The sequence below is a fragment of the Salmo trutta genome, chromosome 9 (assembly GCF_901001165.1).
Source record: "Salmo trutta chromosome 9, fSalTru1.1, whole genome shotgun sequence".
NCBI classification, from domain to species: domain Eukaryota; kingdom Metazoa; phylum Chordata; class Actinopteri; order Salmoniformes; family Salmonidae; genus Salmo; species Salmo trutta.
The window spans coordinates 43,528,438-43,553,343 of NC_042965.1; the positions used below are offsets into that span (position 1 = coordinate 43,528,438).

Sequence of the window (24,906 nt, forward strand, 5' to 3'; positions counted from 1 at the left end):
ATATATGGATGTTACATTTTACTTTATGGGTTGGTTATGTAGGCTTCTTCTAACCCATCACTTTCTACTTACATTATAATAATATGATTAAATTATATCTTTACATTAAAAATCTAAGTTTATCAGAATTCCAGTCACTCCAACAAATGTTATACCCCTTGATCTTCAAGAATAGGACTTGGAAATATAGAAGTATAGATCAGCCAAATTGTTTTACCTGAGCATGATCCCAAAACTAAGGACTTATTAGCCAGCCCTACTGTGTTGTTTATGATTTTGTTGTCATGGAGGACTGATTGGACTCATTGATTCAAGTTGAAAAATTAATTCTGTGCTCCTGGAATGGCATGCTTGAGCACTACTGAAAAGTGCTATTTACATGTGAAAAATGAATGCCATATGCTGCATTTGCTACAGGCATATTCTGCTCTACCAAGCAAAAAGGCAGTAACAGCTAATTTGGTCAAAAATTAGTTCATGTCATTTTTTCTACATTAAATACATGCTTAATCATGTGGACAAGTATCCTGCCTCTGCCTCATATTGTGTTTAGGAGATAATGGGGGTCATGTTAGCAGTAATGTTACTGTGAAACCAAGGTAAATAAAAGCCCATTTTTTCCTCAGTTCCACGCTATGAGCAGTTACTGCCTTTTTGCTTGGTAGGGCAGTATTGTTTACCTTTTAGTTGGTGACACTTTGATATCTTGATAATATGCAGCTGTTTAAAGGGCAAATCCACAGACGTAACAATAACAAAACCGACACCCCGCCTCTGTTTTGGTAAAAAGCGGAGGGACGGGACTGGAGAAATGTAACCAGCTCTCAGATTAATACACAGAACTATCTAAGGACTGACCATCCATGATATCAACATGATAGTTGTAACCATGTTATGAGGCTATACAGTGTTTGTTTACATTTACAATGTTTAATGATGGAGTGAGTCTAAACTCATCAGGCATTTAAGTTATATTCTTCAAGAATCAATTAATAAATCTAAAATTAATAAATTAATAAATATAAAATGTATAACTCAAAAAAATTGATGTAGCAAATACAGATCGCCCCTTTAAGTCTTATCAAAGTGTGCAAGTTTTGAGCATGTGTCCATAAGATAAATAAAGGTTAAATAAATCAAATAACAATTAGGCCTATGGATATTTTATCAGCATGAATTAGATTGACAGACAGCTTAAACTTCTTGAATTCAACCATTATTGGGTTCAAATACACATTTAGATTTGTGAACAGACATCCACAACAACCACAATCCGTAAGGCGCAAATAGCTAAATGAGAGAGCAGCAGTGTGATTCACATCAATGCGCTATGTAAATATTAATTAACAAGTGATATCCGTATCGCCGTAGACCACACCACTGCTGTCATCCTTACCTCCAAGCGTTTATTCAAGTTGGATCATTTTTGGATGCCGAACAGCAGTCGCACCATTGGAAGACCTGCAAAAGTCTATTCCCGCTCTTTTCCCCCGCAATCCATTAGACACATCTGGTGTATCATCATAGTGGTCTCTGACTTGTGGTCAGACTCGCTCAGGTGGAACAAACTTAAACTTGAGCCTTTTTTCAATTCTGGTTTGAATGTCATTGAGAAAACAGAGAAGTGTCAACGATTTTTTTTCTCTCTCTCGAAAACATCCTTTCTGAATTTAAAAGTAATTCTCTAAGTAATCATCTAGTTTTTCATAAATATCTATAATCTGATTACAACATTTTTGCTGCGGTTACCGATTTTGTAAACCTTTAGTAATCCGTTACTCCCTAACCCTGCCCATATCATCTCTCCTATTGGATGACTGCACAATATGTTGGTATTTGGGGGGGGGGGGGGGGGTTGGCTCATTATATGTCTTTAAAGTAGGGGTCATAAAATGTATTTAATGTATGGCTAATCAGCCATGAAAGTTCGATCATATCTCTTTTCAAATCCAGACATAGTCCTATTTATATGCTTTTGAATTACGCTTCTGGTTTTGGCGGGATATACCGGGTTACACGGGAGAAAAGTGATTTATTCCTGGGATGGAACATTTGTAAAATACCGGGAAATTATTCAACCCTAATATAGGCCCAGTGCAAGTGCTTACAGTAAGTCACAAACAATCGTTTGTTAGGCTGGGATCTATAAAGCAGTATGTCCTCCTATTGGATGCCAGCTAATATTCATTCCCTTTTCTTTACAGCTTCAAATTGAGATTGTGAAATATTTTTTTCTTCAATGCGCACACTTTGGATTCTCTACAGTGAGCACACTTTGGATTCTCTACAGTGAGCACACTTTGGATTCTCTACAGTGAGCACACTTTGGATTCTCTACAGTGAGCACACTTTGGATTCTCTTCAGTGAGCACACTTTGGATTCTCTACAGTGAGCACACTTTGGATTCTCTACAGTGAGCACACTTTGGATTCTCTACAGTGAGCACACTTTGGATTCTCTTCAGTGAGCACACTTTGGATTCTCTACAGTGAGCACACTTTGGATTCTCTACAGTGAGCACACTTTGGATTCTCTACAGTGAGCACACTTTGGATTCTCTTCAGTGAGCACACTTTAGATTCTCCATCTTTTACTGGGAATTGTCCACTGTTGGCATACATTTATTTGGTCCCAAAAACATTGTGTGGAGGATTCCATTTGTCTAGTTGTACGAGTCCCCAGTTACAATCTATGAGGTTCATTTAAAAGTTTCTAGAAAAAGTCAATTGAAAAAGGCCTTCCTGATTTTTCAACACAATAGGCTTCTTCAGAGGGATTAGGGATAGATGGTTACCTGCTGGGTTAGGGTTATAGATAGATGGTTACCTGCTGGGTTAGGTTTATAGTTACATAGATGGTTACCTGCTGGGTTAGGTTTATAGTTAGATAGATGGATAGATGGTTACCTGCTGGGTTAGGGTTATAGTTAGATGGATAGATGGTTACCTGCTGGGTTAGGTTTATAGTTAGATGGATAGATGGTTACCTGCTGGGTTAGGTTTATAGTTAGTTAGATAGATGGTTACCTGCTGGGTAGGGTTATAGTTAGATGGATAGATGGTTACCTGCTGGGTTAGGTTTATAGTTAGATGGATAGATGGTTACCTGCTGGGTTAGGTTTATAGTTAGATAGATAGATGGTTACCTGCTGGGTAGGGTTATAGTTAGATGGATAGATGGTTACCTGCTGGGTTAGGTTTATAGTTAGATGGATAGATGGTTACCTGCTGGGTTAGGTTTATAGTTAGTTAGATAGATGGTTACCTGCTGGGTTAGGGTTATAGATAGATAGATGTATGGATAGATGGTTACCTGCTGGGTTAGGTTTATAGTTAGATGGTTACCTGCTGGTCATCTCTGTCTGCCTGTTGCACCTCCACTGTAAACCAGCTACAGGTCATCCGTTTCCTGGGGAAACACCACTTCTCAATGTTTCCCAGTAGGCCAACATCTCCTGCTGGCAGAGCATTGACAGGGAGGTCGCGTTTAGTTGACTCTTGACACACACACACACAGCAAGATTGGTGTGGTTAATTTTACATCCAAAACAATTTTATTGTTCTCCTCCAAGTTGAACAGTTGACCCTGTCTTTTGGCCTTTTCCAAACACCCAAACCATGTCATCATTATACAGTACATTGCATTTGTTAAGGTAGCAGTGGAGGCAGAAGTCTTGTCCTTCATCCTCTCTCCTCCGCGACCCGGAAACCGATAAGTGGTGGAAGAGTGTCAATTCGTTAGTAGACGAATGGAAGACGGTCCTCCCCTCCTCAATAGGCTCCTTTTGGCGAGGAAGCAAAAGTGTATCCTACCCTGAGTCCTTGGTGGAAGAGTTTTGAAATCAGCCACCCCCCCCCTTCGAATCAGCTACTGTTTTCTCGAAGAAGAAAAGCATGCAAACATTTACAACTATATTCTACTTTGTCCTTTTTATCTATAAAATATTTTGCACAACTAGCTTTCTTAGTTATCACTTTATACATATTATTTTGGGATTCCACCCTGTAAACGTAATTTGCCTGATGACACGTGATTGGAGGATTCATTTTATACAGGTGCATTTTCGTCCTCTTTTCCCCTCTCCTCGATTACCTTTGACCTTTTTCAAAAGGAGGCCAGAGGATGATGGAAGAGGGAGGACGCAAGAGTTGAGCAAATCCAATTGAGAAAAGGCCTATCGGTCCGGCAAAAACAACAAGGAAACTGTCAGGAGAATCAGGTTAGTTTTCACGTGATTGTCCAATGGCCTTCACATGTTGCATGTCTAGGATCTCTTTATGTAGTGCATATGCAAACTGTATGCAGCTTCTCTCGATATGAAATTCAAAAAAGGGGCCACAGTTCAGTTGGCACAAAGCAAGGCAACATGGCCCCATAAGTGATGTCACCCTGGGTATGAGGAGGAGCTAAATAATGACTAAAACCATTCAATCAACAGTCTTAGGAAAATAATAATTAGTGTAGAATTTAACATCCATATAGTGACAGGATAGGAAAGTACCCATAGACACTGAACAAATGATATCATAGGACCAAAAGAGATATTAGTTTAATCTCTATGATACCCAACTCCCCATTTTAATACGGTGCTTAATGGAAGACCTCTCTGACAGTTAAGGGTGAAGAATCTCAACATTTCTTGTGGTAAACCAGTCAAGCACCGTTTTATTATTAATAACCATAAACAAAGAACAGCTTAGCCTGCTGGGAAGTCTGTCCGCCTGCCGCCGCCTCCTCTCAGTCTGTCTGTGCACTCGTTTATGATAAATTATCAAAACGGTTACCTACCTACCTACCTTGCCCTGTTAGGGTCAAACACACACAGCTTGATGCGGAATTGATTATCGGCTTTCTTTTCATAGATTTATTTATATAGATTTATATATAGTTCATTCTCTCTCTCTCATGACACTCGCTCTCTCACGTTCACATTCTCTCGTCTTGCTCCCGACTTCATGTACACAACGTGGGGTGGGGTCGAGGGAGGTGGGGGGTGACAAAAGTGAGTTGACATCACCCAGCCAAATAAAAGAAAAAGGAAATTAATAATAACTGAAGCCCAAAAAAAAATTAGCTGCAATCTTATTTGTTTCAGTTGACAAGCGACGGTCAGTAACGGCAGTTGGTAGTTTAAACGCTGTAGTGATGGCGGCACCCAGCAGTGACGTCATCAAAGAGGCCGGGGTTGCTGCTCCTTTTGTTCTCGGAGGTTGAGGTTCTCCAACGCCACGTCCAAGGTCATGACCTCCACGCAGCCCATGTCTCCGAAGGTGCCGAAATCACTGAACGCGTCCGAACCTCGGATCACGGCGTCGTGGTAGTCACGGAGATCGTCGTCTTCGCTGTGGTCGGGATCGGCCAGCAGGGTGGAGAGGAGGAGCTCCGTGACGAAGAGAGAGCGGTCCGCCCACTGGCCCTCACTCAGCTGGCGCTCCGCCTCCGACAACCGTGGTTCACTCAGTCTGCAGGAGGAGGAGTGAGAAAGAGATGGTGCTCCATTACAAACACAAATCCATCCCCCTACATGTAGCAGACAGCCTCAGAACAAGTCTCTTGTTCAACAGATATTACCTAAACTAGAATAACCACCAAAAACAAACAAAAAGGTTAAACCAAGTGTAGCAGACAGTAGCTAACCTGTTGAGGAGGAACTGGGAGTTGCTGTGCTGTGTGTGTGTGGTGAACTCGTGATGCCCTGGGTTGGGGCTGGTAGAGTTAGAACTGGGGTTGTCGTTGTGATGTCCTGGGCTGGGATTGGTGGAGGTACGGCTGCTGCCGCGTTGCGTGGCACTCCGGGCCGTCTCCAACTGCTGTCTGGCAGCCTGGGTCTGCTGCCGCTCCAACTGGAGCTGCATCTAGAGGAGGAAGAGGAGCAGGAGAGAAGAAAAATGAAGATAAGCAGAAAGGTTCAGGAGAAGTAAGATATTAAGGAGTTCAGTACTTTGCTTTAAGGGCATAAAGTTACATATTGCAGCTTTAAGGGCATACTTGCGTTACAGATTCTAGGATACTGACACCAGCAAAAGGACGGGGTCAGTATTCAAACCTCTGGGTTGCTGGCTCTCCTCTTTAACCTCTGGACTACCTACCTGGAGCTGCTGTAGCTGGGAGGCTGAAGGACCTGAACTCAGCTGGCCCCCCGCCGACCTACGCACCCCCGACAACTGGGAGAGAAGCTCTGTGTGGGGAGAGAGATTGAGTTGAGGAGGGGGGGGTGTCACATAAAATGCATTGATTCAACCCTAACCAGACCTAACAGGTCTGGGAAAGAGTGAGAGTGAGATATGATTTGACTCCTGTTCGGAAACACCATATCAAATCAAATGTTTATTTTGTCACGTACACAGCATGTATAAATGGTACAGGAGTTCAGTACAAATATCACTATCAACAGGACTAGAAGAATGAAGTTAGTTAGTGATGCATCTACACTGCCTTCAGAAAAATATTCACACCCCTGGACTTGGTCCTTTTTTTTGTTGTGTTACAAAGTGGGATTACCTGTAACTAGGCCACTCAAACGTCGTCTTGGTAACCAACTCATGTATATTTGGCCTTGTGTTTTAGGTTAATTGTCCTACTGAAAAGGTGAATTTGTCTCCCAGTGTCTGGTGGAAAGCAGACGGAACCAGGTTTTCATCTAGGATTTAGCCTGTGCTTAGCTCTATTGAGACCCACAGTGCAGGTGTCATAATACCCATAAAACCTAGCGGTCAAAACAGGGAAATGGTTCCAATTGTTTTTCCACCATTCATTTTCCCCCAGAGCTGATTTTAGAAACACTTAAAAGGGCTGTGTATATATGTACCCTGGCGTGACGTTTTGATTACCATGTAAATCTCTCTCGGACAAGGTGACTTACTCTTCCGTTTATTTTTATCCCCAAAACCGATGACAAGCATACCCATAACATGATGCAGCCACCACCATCCTTGATAATATGAAGAGTGGTACTCTGTGATGTTTTGGATTTGCCCCAAACATAACGCTTTGTATTCAGGATATAAAGTTCATTTCTTTGCCACATTTTTTTGCAGTTTTACTTTAGTGCCTTAATGCAAACAGGCTTCCTTCTTTTCACGCTGTCATTTAGGTTAGTATTGTAGAGTAACTACAATGTTGTTGATCCACCCTCAGTTCTCCTATCACAGCCATTAAAAAAAAAAAATGTTTTAAAGTCACCACTGGCCTCATGGTAAAATCTCTGAACGGTTTCATTCCTCTCCGGCAACTGAGTTAGGAAGGACACCTGTATCTTTGTAGTGACTGGCTGTATTGATACACCATCCAAAATGTAATTAATAACTACACCATGCTTAATGGGATATTCAATGTCTGCTTCTTTTCTTTTACCCATCTACCAATAGGTTACCTTCTTTGTGAGGCATTGGAAAACCTCCCTGATCTTTGTGCTTCACAAACTGCTCGACTGAGGGATCTTAGAGATAATTGTATGCGTGGGGTAGTCATTTAAAAATCATGTTACCCACTTTCACACACACACAGTGAGTCCATGCAACTTGTGAAGAACATTTTTACTCCTTAACTTACACTGATCAAAAATATAAAAACGCAACATATAGTGTTGGCCCCATTTTATATGAGCTTCAATAAAATATTTCTCAAATATTGTGCACAAATTTCTTTACATCCCTGTTTGTGAGCATTTCTTTGTCAAGATAATCCATCCACTTCACAGGTGTGGCATATCAAGAAGCTGATTAAACAGCATGATAATTACACAGGTGCACCTTGTGCTGGGGACAATAAAAGGCCATTAAAATGTGCCGTTTTGTCCCACGCCGCCACAGATGTCAAGTTGAGGGAGTGTGCAATTGGCATGCTGACTGCAGGAATGTCCAACAAGAACTGTTGCCAGAGAACGTTCATTTCCCTACCAGAAGCTGCCTCCGTCATTTTAGAGAATTTGGCAGTACATCCAACCAGCCTCACAACCACATCAGCCCAGGACCTCCACATCCAGGTTCTTCACATGCGGGATCGTTTGAGGGGGGTAACTAAGCCATTTTGTGGGGAAAATCTCATTCTGATTGGCTGGGCCTGGCTCACAAGTGGGTGGACCTGGATTCCAAATGGGTGGGCCTATACCCACCCATGGCTGCGCCCCTGCCCAGTCATGTGAAATCCATAGATTAAGGCTTATTTCAATAGACTGATTTCCTTCTATGAAGTGTAACACAGTAAATTCTTTGAAATTGTTGCATGTTGCTTTTATTTATTTTTGTTCAGTATATTTAGGCTTGCCATAAAGGGGTTGAATACTTATTGTCTCAAGACATTTCAGCTTTTCATTTTTAAATCAATTTCTAAAACATTTTTTAAAAACACAATTCTACTGACATTATGGGGTAATGGTCAGTAGCTAGGTTTCAATCCAAATGGCGACAGATTTTCATGTGAATATTCAAAAACCTGCATAAATAAAATGTGCATTTTCCCACCAGAGATGTTTCCATCTAATTGACCTGTTGCAGATAAAAGTCTGTGTGTGACGACATAGTGCACATAAAAAAGTGGTTAAATTCCCCATGTACCGAATAAAAAAATAATTAAATGTGTTCCCAATCGCATTTTCAACTCTACTGATGCGCCGGTCACAAAACATGTGTTTATATAGTGAATGTTCCCACTCTGGTCTTGGTTACAAAACACTCTAGTCAACAGCTGTCAGATACAGTGCGGGTAGTGTCTACATGATGAGATTATGGATAAAAGAGCAAGATTATTTTTTATTTGTCAAGCATCGATCACTATGTCACCAGAATAAGTCCCTTGATATTTATTGGGAAGGAGCATCAAGCTAATTACTGTGAACGTTCACCACCCTGTGAAGTTCATCATAACTTATTTCAACTGCATGCTTTCCAGATTTGTAGTGGGAGGACCACACAATGTCATCGCGTGACTCCCAAACGTAATTCAACATTTATTTATTTACTTGCCTTAGTTAAAAGGTTAAGACAAATTCTTATTTATAATGACGGCCTACCCCCCAGCCAAACCCTCCCCTAACCCGGACGATGCTGGGCCAATTGTGCGCCGCCCTATGGCGGTTGTGACACAGCCTGGGAACGAACCAGGGTTTGTAGTGACGCCTCTTGCACTGCATTGCAGTACCTTGGACCTCTACTCCTCTCAGGATGGTTATTATATCATTAAAAGCATTTCCACCTCCATTTATCACATGAATACATTTTACACAGACAAGAAGATCCCATCTTGTATTTTGTTTTGTCGACATTTGGATAGTTTACTGACAAATTACACTGAAAAAATTTGAATAATTTAAAACGCAACATTCAACAATTTCAAAGATTTTATTGAGTTACAGTTCACTGAGAGTACAGATATGCATCTTCTGGTTTAAACAATAATAATGTAGGGGTGTGGATCAGAAAACCAGTCAGTATCTTCTGTGACCATTTGCCTCATTCAGCGCGACACATCTCCTTCACATAGAGTTGATCAGGCTGTTGATTGTGGCCTGTGGAATGTTGTCCCACTCCTCTTCAATGGCTGTGTGAAATTGCTGGATATTGGCGGGAACTGGAACATGCTGTCGTACACGTCGATCCAGAGCATCCCAAACATGCTCAATGGGTGACATGTCTGGTGAGTATGCAGGCTCTGGAAGAACTGGGACATTTTCAGATTTCAGGAATTGCGTAGATCCTTGTGACATGGGGCTGTGCATTATCATGCTGAAACATGAGGTGATGGCGGCAGATGAATGGCACGACAATGGACCTCAGGATCTCATCACGGTATCTCTGTGCATTCAAATTGTAATTGATCAAATGCAATTGTGTTCGTTGTCCGTAGCTTATGCCTGCCCATACCATAACCCCACCATGGGGCACTCTGTTCACAATGTTGACATCAACAAACCGCTCGCCTACACGACGCCATACACGTCATCTGCCCGGTAGTTGAAACTGGGATTCATTTCCATGAAGGGCACACTTCTCTAGCGTGCCAGTGGCCATCAAAGGTGAACATTTGCCCACTGAAGGCGGTTACGACACCAAACTGCAGTCAGGTCAAGACCCTGGTGAGGACGACGAGCACGCAGATGGGCTTCCCGGAGACGGTTTCTGACAGTTTGTGCAGAAATTCTTCGATTGTGCAAACCCAGTTTCAGCAGTTGTCCGGGTGGCTGGTCTCAGACGAAGAAGAAGCCGGAGGTCCTGGACTGGAGTGGTTACACATGGTTTGCGGTTGTAAGGCCGGTTGGACGAAATACCAAATTCTCTAAAACACAGTTGAGGCAGCTTATGGTAGACTAATGAACATTCAATTCTCTGGTAACAGCTCTGTTGGACATTCCTGCAGTCAGCATGCCAATTGCACGCTCTTTCAAAACTTCAGACATCTGTGGCATTGTGTTATATGACAAAACTGCCTATTTTAGTGTCCTTTTATTGTCCCCAGCACAAGGTGCACCTGTGTAATGATCATGCTGTTTAATCAGCTTCTTGATATGCCACACCTGTCAGGTGGATGGATTTTCTTGGCAAATGAGAAATGCTCACTAACAGGAATGCAAACAAATTTGTTTTTGTGCGTATGGAACATTTCTGGGATATTTTATTTCAGCTCAATGAACATGGGACCAACACTTTACATGTTGCGTTTATATTTTTTGTTCAGTGTAGCTGTTTCCTTCCGGTCGTGACATCTTTATCCGGCATGTACTTTACACGCATAAAACATTTGGCTGGAAACCTGATTAGTGACACAAAATCTCCATTTAATCCATTTTAAATTCAGGCTGTAACACAACATAATGTGTAAACAGTCAAGGGGTGTGAATACATTCTGAAGGCGCTGTCATAAAGCAGCCCTGTATGTACACAAGACGATGTACACTTCTCAGTCATTAAAACATCAGGCATTGAACCAATCAGGATTAGAATAACTTCAAGGAATGTGTTATGGCAACACAGACACAAACACTGTCTTTACTGTCTAGACTGGTCTATAAGGGCCTTGGGTGGGTGGGTGGGTTACCGTCTAGACTGGTCTATAAGGGCCTTGGGTGGGTTACGGTCTAGACTGGTCTATAAGGGCCTTGGGTGGGTGGGTGGGTTACCGTCTAGACTGGTCTATAAGGGCCTTGGGTGGGTGGGTTACCGTCTAGACTGGTCTATAAGGGCCTTGGGTGGGTGAGTGGGTTACTGTCTAGACTGGTCTATAAGGGCCTTGGGTGGGTGGGTTACCGTCTAGACTGGTCTATAAGGGCCTTGGGTGGGTGGGTGGGTTACCGTCTAGACTGGTCTATAAGGGCCTTGGGTGGGTGGGTTACCGTCTAGACTGGTCTATAAGGGCCTTGGGTGGGTGGGTTACCGTCTAGACTGGTCTATAAGGGCCTTGGGTGGGTGGGTGGGTGGGTTACCGTCTAGACTGGTCTATAAGGGCCTTGGGTGGGTGGGTTATCGTCTAGACTGGTCTATAAGGGCCTTGGGTGGGTGGGTGGGTTACCGTCTAGACTGGTCTATAAGGGCCTTGGGTGGGTGGGTTACCGTCTAGACTGGTCTATAAGGGCCTTGGGTGGGTGGGTTACCGTCTAGACTGGTCTATAAGGGCCTTGGGTGGGTGGGTGGGTTACCGTCTAGACTGGTCTATAAGGGCCTTGGGTGGGTTACCGTCTAGACTGGTCTATAAGGGCCTTGGGTGGGTGGGTTACCGTCTAGACTGGTCTATAAGGGCCTTGGGTGGGTGGGTGGGTGGGTTACCGTCTAGACTGGTCTATAAGGGCCTTGGGTGGGTGGGTTATCGTCTAGACTGGTCTATAAGGGCCTTGGGTGGGTGGGTGGGTTACCGTCTAGACTGGTCTATAAGGGCCTTGGGTGGGTGGGTGGGTTACCGTCTAGACTGGTCTATAAGGGCCTTGGGTGGGTTACCGTCTAGACTGGTCTATAAGGGCCTTGGGTGGGTGGGTTACCGTCTAGACTGGTCTATAAGGGCCTTGGGTGGGTGGGTGGGTTACCATCTAGACTGGTCTATAAGGGCCTTGGGTGGGTGGGTTACCGTCTAGACTGGTCTATAAGGGCCTTGGGTGGGTGGGTTACACAGTGGATATTCTCTTTTGACAAATCTGCTGTGTCTCTCTCGCTCTCTCTCTGATGTAGTCACAGGTGTGTGTGTGTGTGTGTGTGTCCTACCGGCTATAGGATCCATAGCCTCTCTGTTGTAGTTGGAGCTCTGTGTAGAGGTCTGTGTGGTAGAGCTCCCCCCGGAGGTTGAGGAGGTGAAGTGCATGTTGGATCGACGGGCCCTTGGCCCCCCTAGACCCCGACCAGGGTGGAACATCCTACGCACGTGCCGCACCCCGCTCGACTCATCGTGGAGCAACACCGTCAAGGAACATCATGGACACGTCATGAAACACACACACACTCTCTCTCTCTCTCTATGCTCCGATCTAAAAACACACTCACAAGAGGCTAAACTGCAACACACAGACAGAGAGCCTGCGAGAGAGACAGACAGACAGACGGCGAGAGAGAGAGACAGACAGACAGACAGACAGACGGCAAGACAGACAGAGACAGCCGGCGAGACAGACAGACAGAGACAGCCGGCGAGACAGACAGACAGACAGCCAGACAGACAGCCAGACATCCGGCCAGACAGACAACAGAGTTTGTTGCAGTACCCAGTGCTGCTCAGCGGATGGCCCTGTGGTTCTTGATGAGCTTTACACTGGCCTGTTGTTGTTTCCCTGTAGGGCTTTTCCATGTTAGACATGTTACATAGTAGAACTTCAGTGCAATGCCTTACAAATGGAGCATTACATTGTAAGAGCAAAGTAGAGTAGTAGTCTGTTTACCTGTAAAGGATATCAAGTTTCTGGGTTAGACTGAGTGGACTGCAGAACACATTGCCCCTTTTCAACCAGAGTGCTTTGCAGTTAGACAGTCTAGATTCCAAAGAGCGAGCAAAGCAGAAGCAAAAGCGCAGCGGAAAGGAAAAACTCCCTAGAACGAAGAAACCAAGAGGAACCAGGTTCAGAGGGGTAAAGGATATCAAGTCTCTGGGGGCTCTGTGTTCAAGTGTGAGATGAGCAGCGAAGTCGTCAGTCACATGATTAGGGTCCCCGCCGGGCAGCGAAGCACATATGGGACAGATCTGCAGAGAAGGAGAGAACAAGCCCATCTGAGCATGCTCCACATCAAATGCATTAGAATTTTTTTTTGGGGGGGGGTGCTGTTCATTTTACTGAACATGGCCTGGATGTTGATTTGGGGACATTTTTGCAACTCCCTGCTGCCTGGAAAACTGCAAAGATTTACACCACAGGGTTTACCCACTGCAGAGATTCACACCACAGGGTTTCCCCACTGCAGAGATTCACACCACAGGGTTTCCCCACTGCAGAGATTCACACCACAGGGTTTCCCCACTGCAGAGATTCACACCACAGGGTTTCCCCACTGCAGAGATTCACACCACAGGGTTTCCCCACTGCAGAGATTCACACCACAGGGTTTCCCCACTGCAGAGATTCACACCACAGGGTTTCCCCACTGCAGAGATTCACACCACAGGGTTTCCCCACTGCAGAGATTCACACCACAGGGTTTCCCCACTGCAGAGATTCACACCACAGGGTTTACCCACTGCAGAGATTCACACCATAGAGATTTACACTGGTGCTTGGCCTAAAGACTTGTGTTTCCACTCCCGATGCCGGATCCAAGAAAAGTAGTGGTAGACTTACCACCTCTGAGGAGGTCTCTGTGTGCTCTGCAGCAACGTGCTCCTGAAGGGAAGTCTCTGTGTAGCCCATCCTGCCACAGTAAGGACAGGTGAAGGCCTGGGGCTGCTCCACTGACAAGGCCTCTCCTCCATAATATAGGTCTATAGTAAGACAGACAGGAGAGGGGGACAGGGTTAGACAGTAAGGACAGGTGAAGGCCTGGGGCTGCTCCACTGACAAGGCCTCTCCTCCATAATCTAGGTCTATTGTAAGACAGACAGGAGAGGGGGACAGGGTTAGACAGTAAGGACAGGTGAAGGCCTCTCCTCCATAATATAGGTCTATAATAACACAGACAGGAGAGGGGAACAGGGTTAGACAGTAAGGACAAGTGAAAGCAGGAACTGCTCAACTGACAAGGCCTCTCCTCCATAACACAGGTCTGGAAGGACAGAATCAACACGCTATCTGACGAAAGACAATCAGTTTTCAGGGTGTTTGTCTTTTACATCTCCCGTCTGGTTATATGGAGGGGGGGGGTTGTAATAGCTATGTACTTACCGAAGTCGACCCTGGTTAGTATGCACTGCATGGTGTGAGTTGTAGTTGTGATGCCTGTGTAGTGTGTCTGATTGTGGTGTATATGCATGGGTGTGTGTACTTACCGAAGTCGACCCTGGTTAGTATGCACTGCATGGCGTGTTCTGTTGTGTGTCTGGTGGTCGTGGCTCCTGCCTCGTAGCACGACGCACACAGGTCGTAGTCGTAGCAAATTAAACACTTGTACCGCCGCCCCCGGAAGTTACCCTTCAAACACGCATCGCAGCTCACACCTGACGAAAGACAATTCACAGACGGACCATTTTGACCAATACCCTGTCCTAACCCCACAACACACAAGTCAGAGTATTAGAATAGACCACACAGATAAGTTATGAGTCAAACACACAGCAAAATAAAGCCAACACGTTGCAGCATTTATCTAGCTACAATACACAACCAACATATTGACATAACACTCGTGAACTAGCCTATTAGCTACACAGACACAGCACTTTCACATTTCCAGTGTCCATGTGACTAATCAAAATGAAAAAAAGAGGCTTAACTGCCAATATAGCTACAACTACCATGCAGAATTGATATTTAAGACGAGAGTAGACTGACATGAATTTGAAATGTGTGTGTAACTGCTATATCCAGCTAGATAGCTAACTAGCTATGCGGACCAACAACTTTTGAGGGCAGGCAATTGCACGACTGACTCAGGGCAGAATTGATGGCCCTTGTTATTTAAGACTGGCATGAATTTGAAATATGTTGAACTGCTGTACCCAGCTAGTTAGCTAGCTAGCTGTTTAGTTTGTTACATGGACCACCAACTTTGGAGGAGATGCAGCTGATTTGACTACAACAGTCGTGCTAAAAAGCTAGCTAACGTTAACTGGTACAGCGAACCAACACTCCCAAACAGAGCTTGTCAACATAGCTAACTAACTATAGTTTGTTAGCTAGCTAGTATAACTAGCCGGTTTCCTCACTAGCTAGCTCCTTTTAATGTATGTTGGTGGCTTTTTAACGTGTTAAAATACGTAAAGCGCTAACTAGCTACTGATGAAGGCCTCAGCTACACAGGGCCTCGTCCGAGGCTACTTTGATGACAGTGCATTCACAACCCGTGATGTTAGCTAGGAAGGTTTGCTAGCTAGAAAGGGAAAATAAAACAAGAATAAACTAGCTAGGACACTTTGTCAAAACATCACCTTGACAGACACGATAATGAATACATTTTCCATGTATAATGGTTTGCCTTTAAGCCTAGTAAACTAGCTAGCTAGTTAGCTAACTACAGGTTAATAAAATGATAGCTAGGTAACTGGAGAGTTAGCTCTCTAGTTTAGCAAGTCAATTAACGCTAACAAACTAGGTATGGCTACCGTGCGAACTAGTTAACACTGGAAATTAGAAACTGTTTTCTTGGGCAGTGCCCTTGTGCCCAACTAACGTTAGTTACCAAGATACGTTTAAGTGTTAGCTAAAGTGGGTAAATGTATAACGTTAGCAGCAGTTCATCACAAAATACACGTAGACCTTCATGTAGTTAGTTAGTTAGCCTAGCAATCGCTTCGCTACGGTCTCGTCTAGCACTTTTTTGTTGTTGTTGTTGTGGGTAAAACTTCTTACCTTCATGACGGGACATCCTATGGACACTAACACAGCCCCCTACGGGCTCACTCTGGCTTGAACCACGCAATTAATATCGGCTGGAGAATAGAAGCCGGGGCTGGCTGTCCCTGGCCTCTTCCTCATGAAGGATCCGGTTTGGCACAGTGACAGTTCCTCCTCCGCCGCCGCCGCCTGCTGCTGTGTCACCGTCCAATGCCTCCGGTGTAACGCCAGAGGGCGCTGTTGTCCACATGCTGCTTCTCAAATCAAACTTTATTTGAGACAGACGCCGAATACAACAAGTGTAGTAGACCTTACCGTGAAATGCTTACTTTACAAGTACTTTAACCAACAGTGCAGGTCAAGAAGAGTTTAGAAAATATTTGACCAAATAAACAAAACAAAAATAATGATAAGTAACACAAAATATCAATAACGAGGCTATATACAGGGGGTACGCACACGCAGCAGAGCGAGAAAGCAATAACGTGGTGCACATATCTGCACATAATGTGATGTAGTGCACCATTATCGGGGACCACTTTTGGCTCCTGAGTGCAACTTTCAGAACTACTGCCTAAAAATGTTTTGTTTTTTTTAAACTACCTGAGAATCTCTTTAATATGATATCTGAGTGAAAGTGACTAAAAAAATCACTGTGGGCCCCTGGAGGTCAGGGCTCTTGGGCACGTGATTACTGCAAATTTAGATAGCTGGCTAGACAAACTAGATGAAATTGACCAATCTAAAAAAACACGTTAACTGACATGGGTTTCAGTGACTGTCAGTGAAGGACATAACAAGAGGGAAACTGCTGATGCATAACCAACTTTCAATATTGCACCTTGTGTTTTCTACTATTCTTAACTCTCAACAGCAAGTTGAGACCTCAACTGAGTCCCCCCCCCCCCCGAAAGCATTTCTTTGCTTTTACCTCCCTTATCTCACATCATTTGCTCACATTGTATATAGTCTTATTTTTTTTCTACTGTATTATTGACTGTATGTTGTTTACTCCATGTGTAACTCTGTGTTGTTGTATGTTGTCGAACTGCTTTGCTTTATCTTGGCCAGGTCGCAATTGTAAATGAGAACTTGTTCTCAACTTGCCTACCTGGTTAAATAAAGGTGAAATAAATAAAATAAATAAATAAAAATGTAAGGACCTCGGATACACATCAAGGTAGGTAGATACTTGAAACCTAAGATGTAGGTTTTAAATAACAATTGGTTTGTGTGTTTATCTTTTATCAGTTCCATGATTGTTGTCTCGGTGTTTTAAAGTAACCCAACCGCGACCACAGAGAGCAAGCAAGAACCACAGTGGTGAGAAAAAAGTGAAGAAACCTTAAAAGGAACCAGGCTCAGAGGGGAAGCAAATCCTCTTCTGGCTAAACCGGGTAATGTATGACTACATCTGACTGTGTCTAGCTTTGTGGATGATTGATTGATTAAGGACTTTATACTGTGTGTCCTCCTGGCTCTTGTGTTGACTGTCAACTGTCAAATGGTGTTATTTGTTAGCCTACATCATCTCTGTGTCTTGCTGCATGTGCCATGTGTAACAGTATAGCTTCTGTCACTCTCCTCGCCCCAACCTGGGCTTGAACCAGGGACCCTCTGCACACATCAACAACTGACACCCCACGAAGCATCGTTACCCATCGCGCCACAAAAGCCGCGGCCCTTGCAGCTCAAGGGGAACAACTACTTTAAGGTCGCAGAGCGAGTGCCGTCACCGATTGAAACGCTATTAGCGCGCACCACCGCTAACTAACTAACCATTTCACATCGGTTACACATGTTCCAATCCTACACTACACTACTTGATCGATCTCTGAATTTGTTGAAACTCCATTCCAATACAGCTTCTTGTTATACAGTGAGGACGTTGTAGTTTCTTTGTTGGCCACTAGAGTGCGCTAGAGTTGAACTTTTGATACATTTCTATTGTTTTTAACCAAATAAAAGTCCTATTAAGGAGAAAATAACTGTTAATAGTCTGCCAGATGAAACTATGTACATAGACATGAGTGAAAAATAGGGTTGGGTGGCAGAAAATCGGTAGAAACCACGACAGAATTGGGGTTTAATTGGAGAGAGAGGGAGCGAGAGAGAGAGAGAGAGAGACAGAGAGCGAGAGAGAGAGACAGAGAGCGAGAGAGAGAGAGACAGAGAGAGAGAGAGAGAGCGAGAGAGACAGACAGACAGACAGACAGACAGACAGACAGACAGACAGACAGACAGACAGAGACAGACAGAGACAGACAGACCATTCTGAAATATTATCTAGTACTGATAACTGTGGTTCTGGGAGAAAAAAAAGAAACGAAACATGCCTTCAGAAAGTATTCACACCCCCTGATTTTTTTCCACATTTGTTTTGTGTTACAGCCTGAATGTAAAATGAATTACATTGAGATTTTTAGTCACTGGCCAACATTGCTAGAAAGCTGGCTGTTTTTACAGATTTGAAATCAACAACAAAGGGCAGCAAGGGCAAACAGTCACTAAGGGGGATGACATGAAGACTTGTAGTCATCAAGCGAAGCAGATAGAAGTAGACCAGGGGCTACTGGTCCAACAGAAATCCTGTCTCTTGGTGCACCTGGCCACCCCGTCACAAAGGTGCTTGAGGTGGCCAGACCAGGGTGAGTGTCATGGTGGAGGCCAGTGCAGGCTGTTCTGGAAGAGGGGAGCCAACAGGACGCGGCAGTGAGTCAGGTGGCGGCTTCCCCCTTTGCCCAGGTAAACAGTAGGACCTCGGGCAGTGGGGGCTTGTAAGGACCCCCGGGGAGGAGCAGGAATCATCTTGACCCCAAGCACAGTGTCAGCTGAGGACACCAGGACTGGAGACCGTTGTGGCAGCTGAGCTTGAGCTATATGATTGGCCAGCGGTAACCCTATAGGTGCACTTGATTTGCTCTCTCGGCCTGCCGGGTAGGTTCTACCTTCAGACATGAAATGGTTCAAAATGGGAAAACTCTGCCTTCCTGGTGCGAAACGAATAACAAGGAACTCAAGGATTTATCGTATTTTTTTTTTACAGAAATGTTTGGTGATCGACTAGGAATGCCTTGGTGATCGACTAGGAATGCCTTGGTGATCGACTAGGAATGCCTTGGTGATCGACTAGGAATGCCTTGGTGATCGACTAGGAATGCCTTGGAGATCGACTAGGAATGCCTTGGAGATCGACTAGGAATGCCTTGGTGATCGACTAGGAATGCCTTGGAGATCGACTAGGAATGCCTTGGTGATCGACTAGGAATGCCTTGGAGATCGACTAGGAATGCCTTGGTGATCGACTAGGAATGCCTTGGTGATCGACTAGGAATGCCTTGGTGATCGACTAGGAATGCCTTGGAGATCGACTAGGAATGCCTTGGCTGAGTTAGGTGTACCGCAGGGGTCGGTACTGGGAACTGCTCTTTTTTATATTTATATAAATAATATTGGTCAATCTGTTAAAACTTGTGATATTCATGTGTATTTTTATTTTATTTTATTTTATTTCACCTTTATTTAACCAGGTAGGCTAGTTGAGAACAAGTCCTTTATTTAACCAGGTAGGCTAGTTGAGAACAAGTCCTTTATTTAACCAGGTAGGCTAGTTGAGAACAAGTCTCATTTGCAACTGCGACCTGGCCAAGATAAAGCAAAGCAGTTCGACACATACAACAACACATGGAATAAACAAAACATACAGTCAATAATACAGTAGAAAAATCTATATACAGCATGTGCAAATGAGGTAGGATAAGAGAGGTAAGACAATAAATAGGCCATGGTGGAACAGTAATTACAATATAGCAATTAAACACTGGAATGGTAGGATGTGCAGAAGATGAATGTGCAAGTAGAGATGCTGGGGTGCAAAGGAGCAAGATAAATAAATAAATAAATACAGTATGGGGATGAGGTAGGTAGATAGATGGGCTGTTTACAGATGGGCTATGTACAGGTGCAGTGATCTGTGAGCTGCTCTGACAACTGGTGCTTAAAGCTAGTGAGGGAGGTAAGAGTCTCCAGCTTCAGAGATTTTTGCACTTCGTTCCAGTCATTGGCAGCAATACTAGTATGCAGACAATACTAGTATGTATGTTATTGCCCCAAATGTAGACCAAGTGTTAGAGCTGCAATCTCACTTTGTTGCCTTACAAAAAACCCTGGTTGGTTTCAGTGGTGTAAAAGTACATAAGTAAAAATACTTTAAAAGTACCACTTAAGTAGTTTTTTGGGGTGTGTACTTTACTATTTATAGTTTTGACAACTTTTACTTCACTACATTCCTAAAGAAAATTACATAAGTTTTACTCCATACATTTTCCCTGACACCCAAAACTACTTGTTACATTTTGAGTGCTTAGCAGGACAGGAAAATGGACCAATTCACACACTTATCAAGAGAACATCCCTGTTCATCTCTCTGTCTCTGATCTGGAGAACTCACTAAACACAAATGCTTTGTTTGTAAATTATGTCTGAGTGTTGGAGTGCACACCTGGCTATCCGTAAATAAATAAAAACACGGAAATTGTGCCATCTGGTTTGCTTAATATAAGGAATTTGAAATTATTTATACTTTTGCTTTTACTTTTGATACTTAAAGTATATTTTAGCAATTACATTTACTTTTGATACTTCAACTTTATTAAAAACCAAATACTTTTAGACTTTTACTCAAGTAGTATTTTACTGACTAACTTTTACTTGAGTCATTTTCTATTAAAGTATCTTTACTTTTACTCAAGTATGACAATTGGGTACTGGTTGGTTTAAAACATTCTTGATGTGGGCAAAACGAAATATATGTTGTTCTCTAATTCTCGCAAAAAATGTTTCGGATGGACTACATATTTATTCATTGAATGGTTCTCCTATCGATCGGGTTCCCACCTATAGTATCTGGGCTTTTGGATTGACAAGGATTTAACGTTTAACAAAAAAAAAAACGTACTGATGAGCTAGTTAAAAAGCTATGATTTTAAAGTGGGCTTCTTTTTTTAGAAACAGATCTTGCCACTCCCTAAACAGCGGGAAGCAGATCGTAAAGTTAATATTCCTGTCATGTTGACATAATTTACCGTCTACCGTAGCGCCTTTTGCTTTATCACAGGTGACAGTTTTAATACTCATCACTACATCCTGTATAAAAAAGGTTGGCTGGTCCTCATTAACGCTTCAGGTTCCTTGGAACTCCACCAAATTAGGTAAATCGGCTGTTAGTTTTAATGTGCCTCACTGCTGGAACAATTTGCAGAACTCATTACAATTGGATGTTCTGGTGCCGCTCGGACAGTTTAGGGGTTTGATTGAGGACCTAGTAGCTGAGCTGTTGTTGATCAACGTTGTGTTTTGTTTCACGTTGTATTTGGTTGTTGTATTGCTTTGATCAGGGCACCCATGGGAATGAGACCCTGGTCTCAATGGGTCTTTCCTGAATAAATAAAGAATAAAAAAGATTACAGTTATTGATCTAGTCTGTTATATCTGGAGTATTTCTGGAGTATTTCTCCTGTCTTATCCAGTGTCCTGTGTGAATTTAAGTATGCTCTCTCTAATTCTCTCTCTCTTTTTCATCTCTCTCGGAGGACCTGAGCCCCCATGCCTCAGGACTATCTGGCCCGATGACTCCTTGCTGTCCACAGTCCACCTGGCCCTGCTGCTGCTCCAGTTTCAACTGTTCTGCCTGCGGCTATGGAACCCTGACCTGTTCACCGGACGTGCTACCTGTCCCAGACCTGCTGTTTTCAACTCTCTAGAAACAGCAGGAGCTGTATGAAAAGCCAACTGACATTTACTCCTGAGGTGCTGACCTGTTGCACTCTCGACAACCACTGTGATTATTGTTATTTGACCCTGCTGGTCATCTATGAACATTTGAACATCTTGGCCATGTACTGTTATAATCTCCACCCGGCACAGCCAGAAGAGGACTGGCCACCCCTCAGAGCCTGGTTCCTCTCTAGGTTTCTTCCTAGCTTCCTGCCTTTCTAGGGAGTTTTTCCTAGCCACTGTGCTTCTACATCGGCATTGCTTGCTGTTTGGGGTTTTAGGCTGGGTTTCTGTATAGCACTTTGTGACATCAGCTGATGTAAGAAGGGCTTCATAAATACATTTGATTGATCTAAATAAATAATTGTGATAATTATTATTCCCTCTCTGTTGCCACAATATTTAAACAGTTCCCCGCCCCAGATTCTAATTGGTTTCATCCTGAGTTCGAACACCAACTTCCTGTTTACGTACAAATGGACGCACTACTAACTGTTTAAGTGAGAGAGATGAGAACTGCCAGAAGCGTCTAAATCTTTGAGTTTCCCCACTACAGTGTTGAACACTCTAGAGGGGGGTAAAATGCATCACTGAGTGGGAGTAGGCCTATCAATTCCCGAGGGACAGTCATGAAGCTACTCACTGTGGCGTTGGACATATTGCAAGGGGAGGAAAACTGTTTCTACGGCACTGTACTACCAACCCTGGAAATCTTGATGTCCATGACACAGTGTGTGTGTGTGTGTGTGTGTGTGTGTGTGTGTGTGTGTGTGTGTGTGTGTGTGTGTGTGTGTGTGTGTGTGTGTGTGTGTGTGTGTTTGTGTGTGTGTTTGTACATTAGGGGCCAGTTTCTTTCCAGTCAGGGCAAAGACAACTGATGCTCTGAAACAGAATCTTAGGGACCCTGGGCTCCAGTCAAACCTACAGGTCTCACACTGAGAAGTAGCAGAAGCCTTGTAAGCAGCAGACTGCAATGAAGTCGAAGGGCGTTTGGCTATTTCTAAAAGCAGGTGTCATCAGTCCACTCATGGTGTCCAACATTTCTGATGAAGCAGAGATGATTAAAAATATCCAAATCTATCTATATCCGCAGACTCAGATGCTTTGAATAGAACCAATTAATATCCTTCCTTAGAAAGACATGATGGAGAAACTCTTAACAGTGCTGACAACATTATTTAACACAAGCTTACCCAAGCACATTAGAAAGATATTGGGAGAATGGAGCCAGAGAGAATGGCGGCCATTTTATTGACTCCTGACCAATTTTGTGTATTTTTCCTTGTGCTGATCTTAACTTGTACATTTCCTACGACCGAAAATCACTTCTGGACATCAGAACAGCTATCACTAACCTCCATTTGGACAAGGACTTCTACTTCAATGAATCAGAGGTGAAAGACATATTGATTATCATGGACCAGGCCCACATCACTGACACTCGAAGAAGGAGGAGATGGCGCTATAGAGGTCGGCGTGCGGGATACCTGACGAAACTACGTCGGAGAGTGGATAAATCGCCTCTACCCTCCATTCTATTGGCGAATGTGCAATCACTGGAGAATAAACTGGACAATGCAGGAAAACTGAAAAAAGTTTTACCTAATTTCTACTAGTGCAACTAGAAGAGAAAAAAAACTCTAGATCACCTTTACTCCACACTAGGGTTGCAAAGGGTCAGAGCATTGTATGTAAATTTCCAGAATTTTTCCGGAAATTTTCCATGGGAAGTTAAGCCCTGGAATTTGGGGAATTTTGCTTAAATTCAGCTAAATAGTTAGCTTATAATGGTGAACCTTTTTAGTGGGATACACATAAGGCAATTCTAGGTCTTGTGGCATATTTTGGTTAAACTATCCCCAATTCAATGGAATTGCAACCCTCTGCAGGCACAGTGCACTCTTCCATCACATGTACAGCTGATTCTCAAGGTCTTGCACACTAATGAGATGCTATTGAGCCCCCACTACTACACTGTCTGAGCCAAGGACTACATGCTTTCTGGTAAGTTTTGATTACAATACTGGGTGGGGTGAATATATTTTATATGACATACATGATTTTTTTGTTAACTCGTAAATAGTGGCCTACAGCAAAGTGTATTTAAATAATTTCGAATTTGTTAATTTCTGCTAGTTAGTTTTTGCTACCATGTGGGTTTTAGCTTGCTTGAGCGTAACTGAGGAGTGTTAATGCACCTGTTTCCATACACGTTTCATTTTAAAACATTTATCTTACAAAGGAGTTGTTTAATCTAACTGCTTAACTATTTATCTGTACATGGAATTGTATTAGGGTTTTTTTACTCATTTTTTTCATAATCTTTATGGGAAAATGCCACGGGCACTATCTGATGTGTGGAGACATTTCACTGCAGCTAATGTAGAAGGAAAAACTGTGTACATTTGCAAATACTGTGCCAAATCATATGTGAAGAATGCAATAAAGATGCAGAATCATCTGGCCAAGTGCATAAAGTTCCCTCAGCGCTCACAACAAGCAACCTCTGACAAAAGTCCCTCTACTTCTATTCGAGGTGAAAATTATGAATCAGACACCTTATCGATAGCAACAGCTCATGGTCCTCCTGGAATCAGAAGTTTTTTTGACTCAATGGAGGAACGTAGTCAGAGAAATGCTGATGAATGTCTTGCTAGAGCTGTGTATGCAACTGGTTCACCTCTGATGCTCACAGGCAATGTCTATTGGAAGAGATTTCTGAATGCTCTTCGCCCAGCATACACCCTTCCAACCAGACATGCTTTATCTACTAATTTGCTGGATGCAGAGTTCAACAGAGTTCAAGTAAAGGTCAAGCAAATCATAGAGAAAGCAGACTGTATTGCAATCTTTACATTTACATTTACGTCATTTAGCAGACACTCTTATCCAGAGCGACTTTCAAATTGGTGCATTCACCTTATGATATCCAGTGGAACAACCACTTTACAATAGTACATCTATATCTTTTTTTTTGAGGGGGGGGGTTAGAAGGATTACTTTATCCTATCCCAGGTATTCCTTAAAGAGGTGGGGTTTCAGGTGTCTCCGGAAGGTGGTGATTGACTCCACTGTCCTGGCGTCGTGAGGGAGCTTGTTCCACCATTGGGGTGCCAGAGCAGCGAACAGTTTTGACTGGGCTGAGCGGGAACTGTGCTTCCGCAGAGGTAGGGAGGCGAGCAGGCCAGAGGTGGATAAACGCAGTGCCCTTGTTTGGGTGTAGGGCCTGATCAGAGCT

The 24,906-nt window shown here is 43.4% G+C and overlaps 1 protein-coding gene across 2 annotated transcripts; it reads right to left on the reverse strand.

Moving 5' to 3' along the window:
- Positions 1 to 3,530: 3,530 nt before the first annotated feature.
- On the reverse strand, positions 3,531 to 16,059 carry LOC115200620 (E3 ubiquitin-protein ligase KCMF1). Of its 2 annotated transcripts, none has more exons than XM_029763809.1 (8): positions 15,909 to 16,059; positions 14,390 to 14,605; positions 13,746 to 13,885; positions 13,052 to 13,153; positions 12,187 to 12,367; positions 6,091 to 6,179; positions 5,639 to 5,856; positions 3,531 to 5,463 (listed from the first exon to the last, which is right to left on the reverse strand). In XM_029763809.1, exons 1-8 carry the CDS (start codon positions 15,922 to 15,924, stop codon positions 5,172 to 5,174), a joined length of 1,254 nt encoding a protein of 417 aa, XP_029619669.1. In that variant the 5' UTR covers positions 15,925 to 16,059; the 3' UTR covers positions 3,531 to 5,171. The 2 variants fall into 2 exon arrangements, with proteins under 2 accessions (XP_029619669.1, XP_029619670.1); XM_029763810.1 differs by having other exon boundaries at positions 14,390 to 14,557; positions 15,909 to 16,058.
- Positions 16,060 to 24,906: the final 8,847 nt, after the last annotated feature.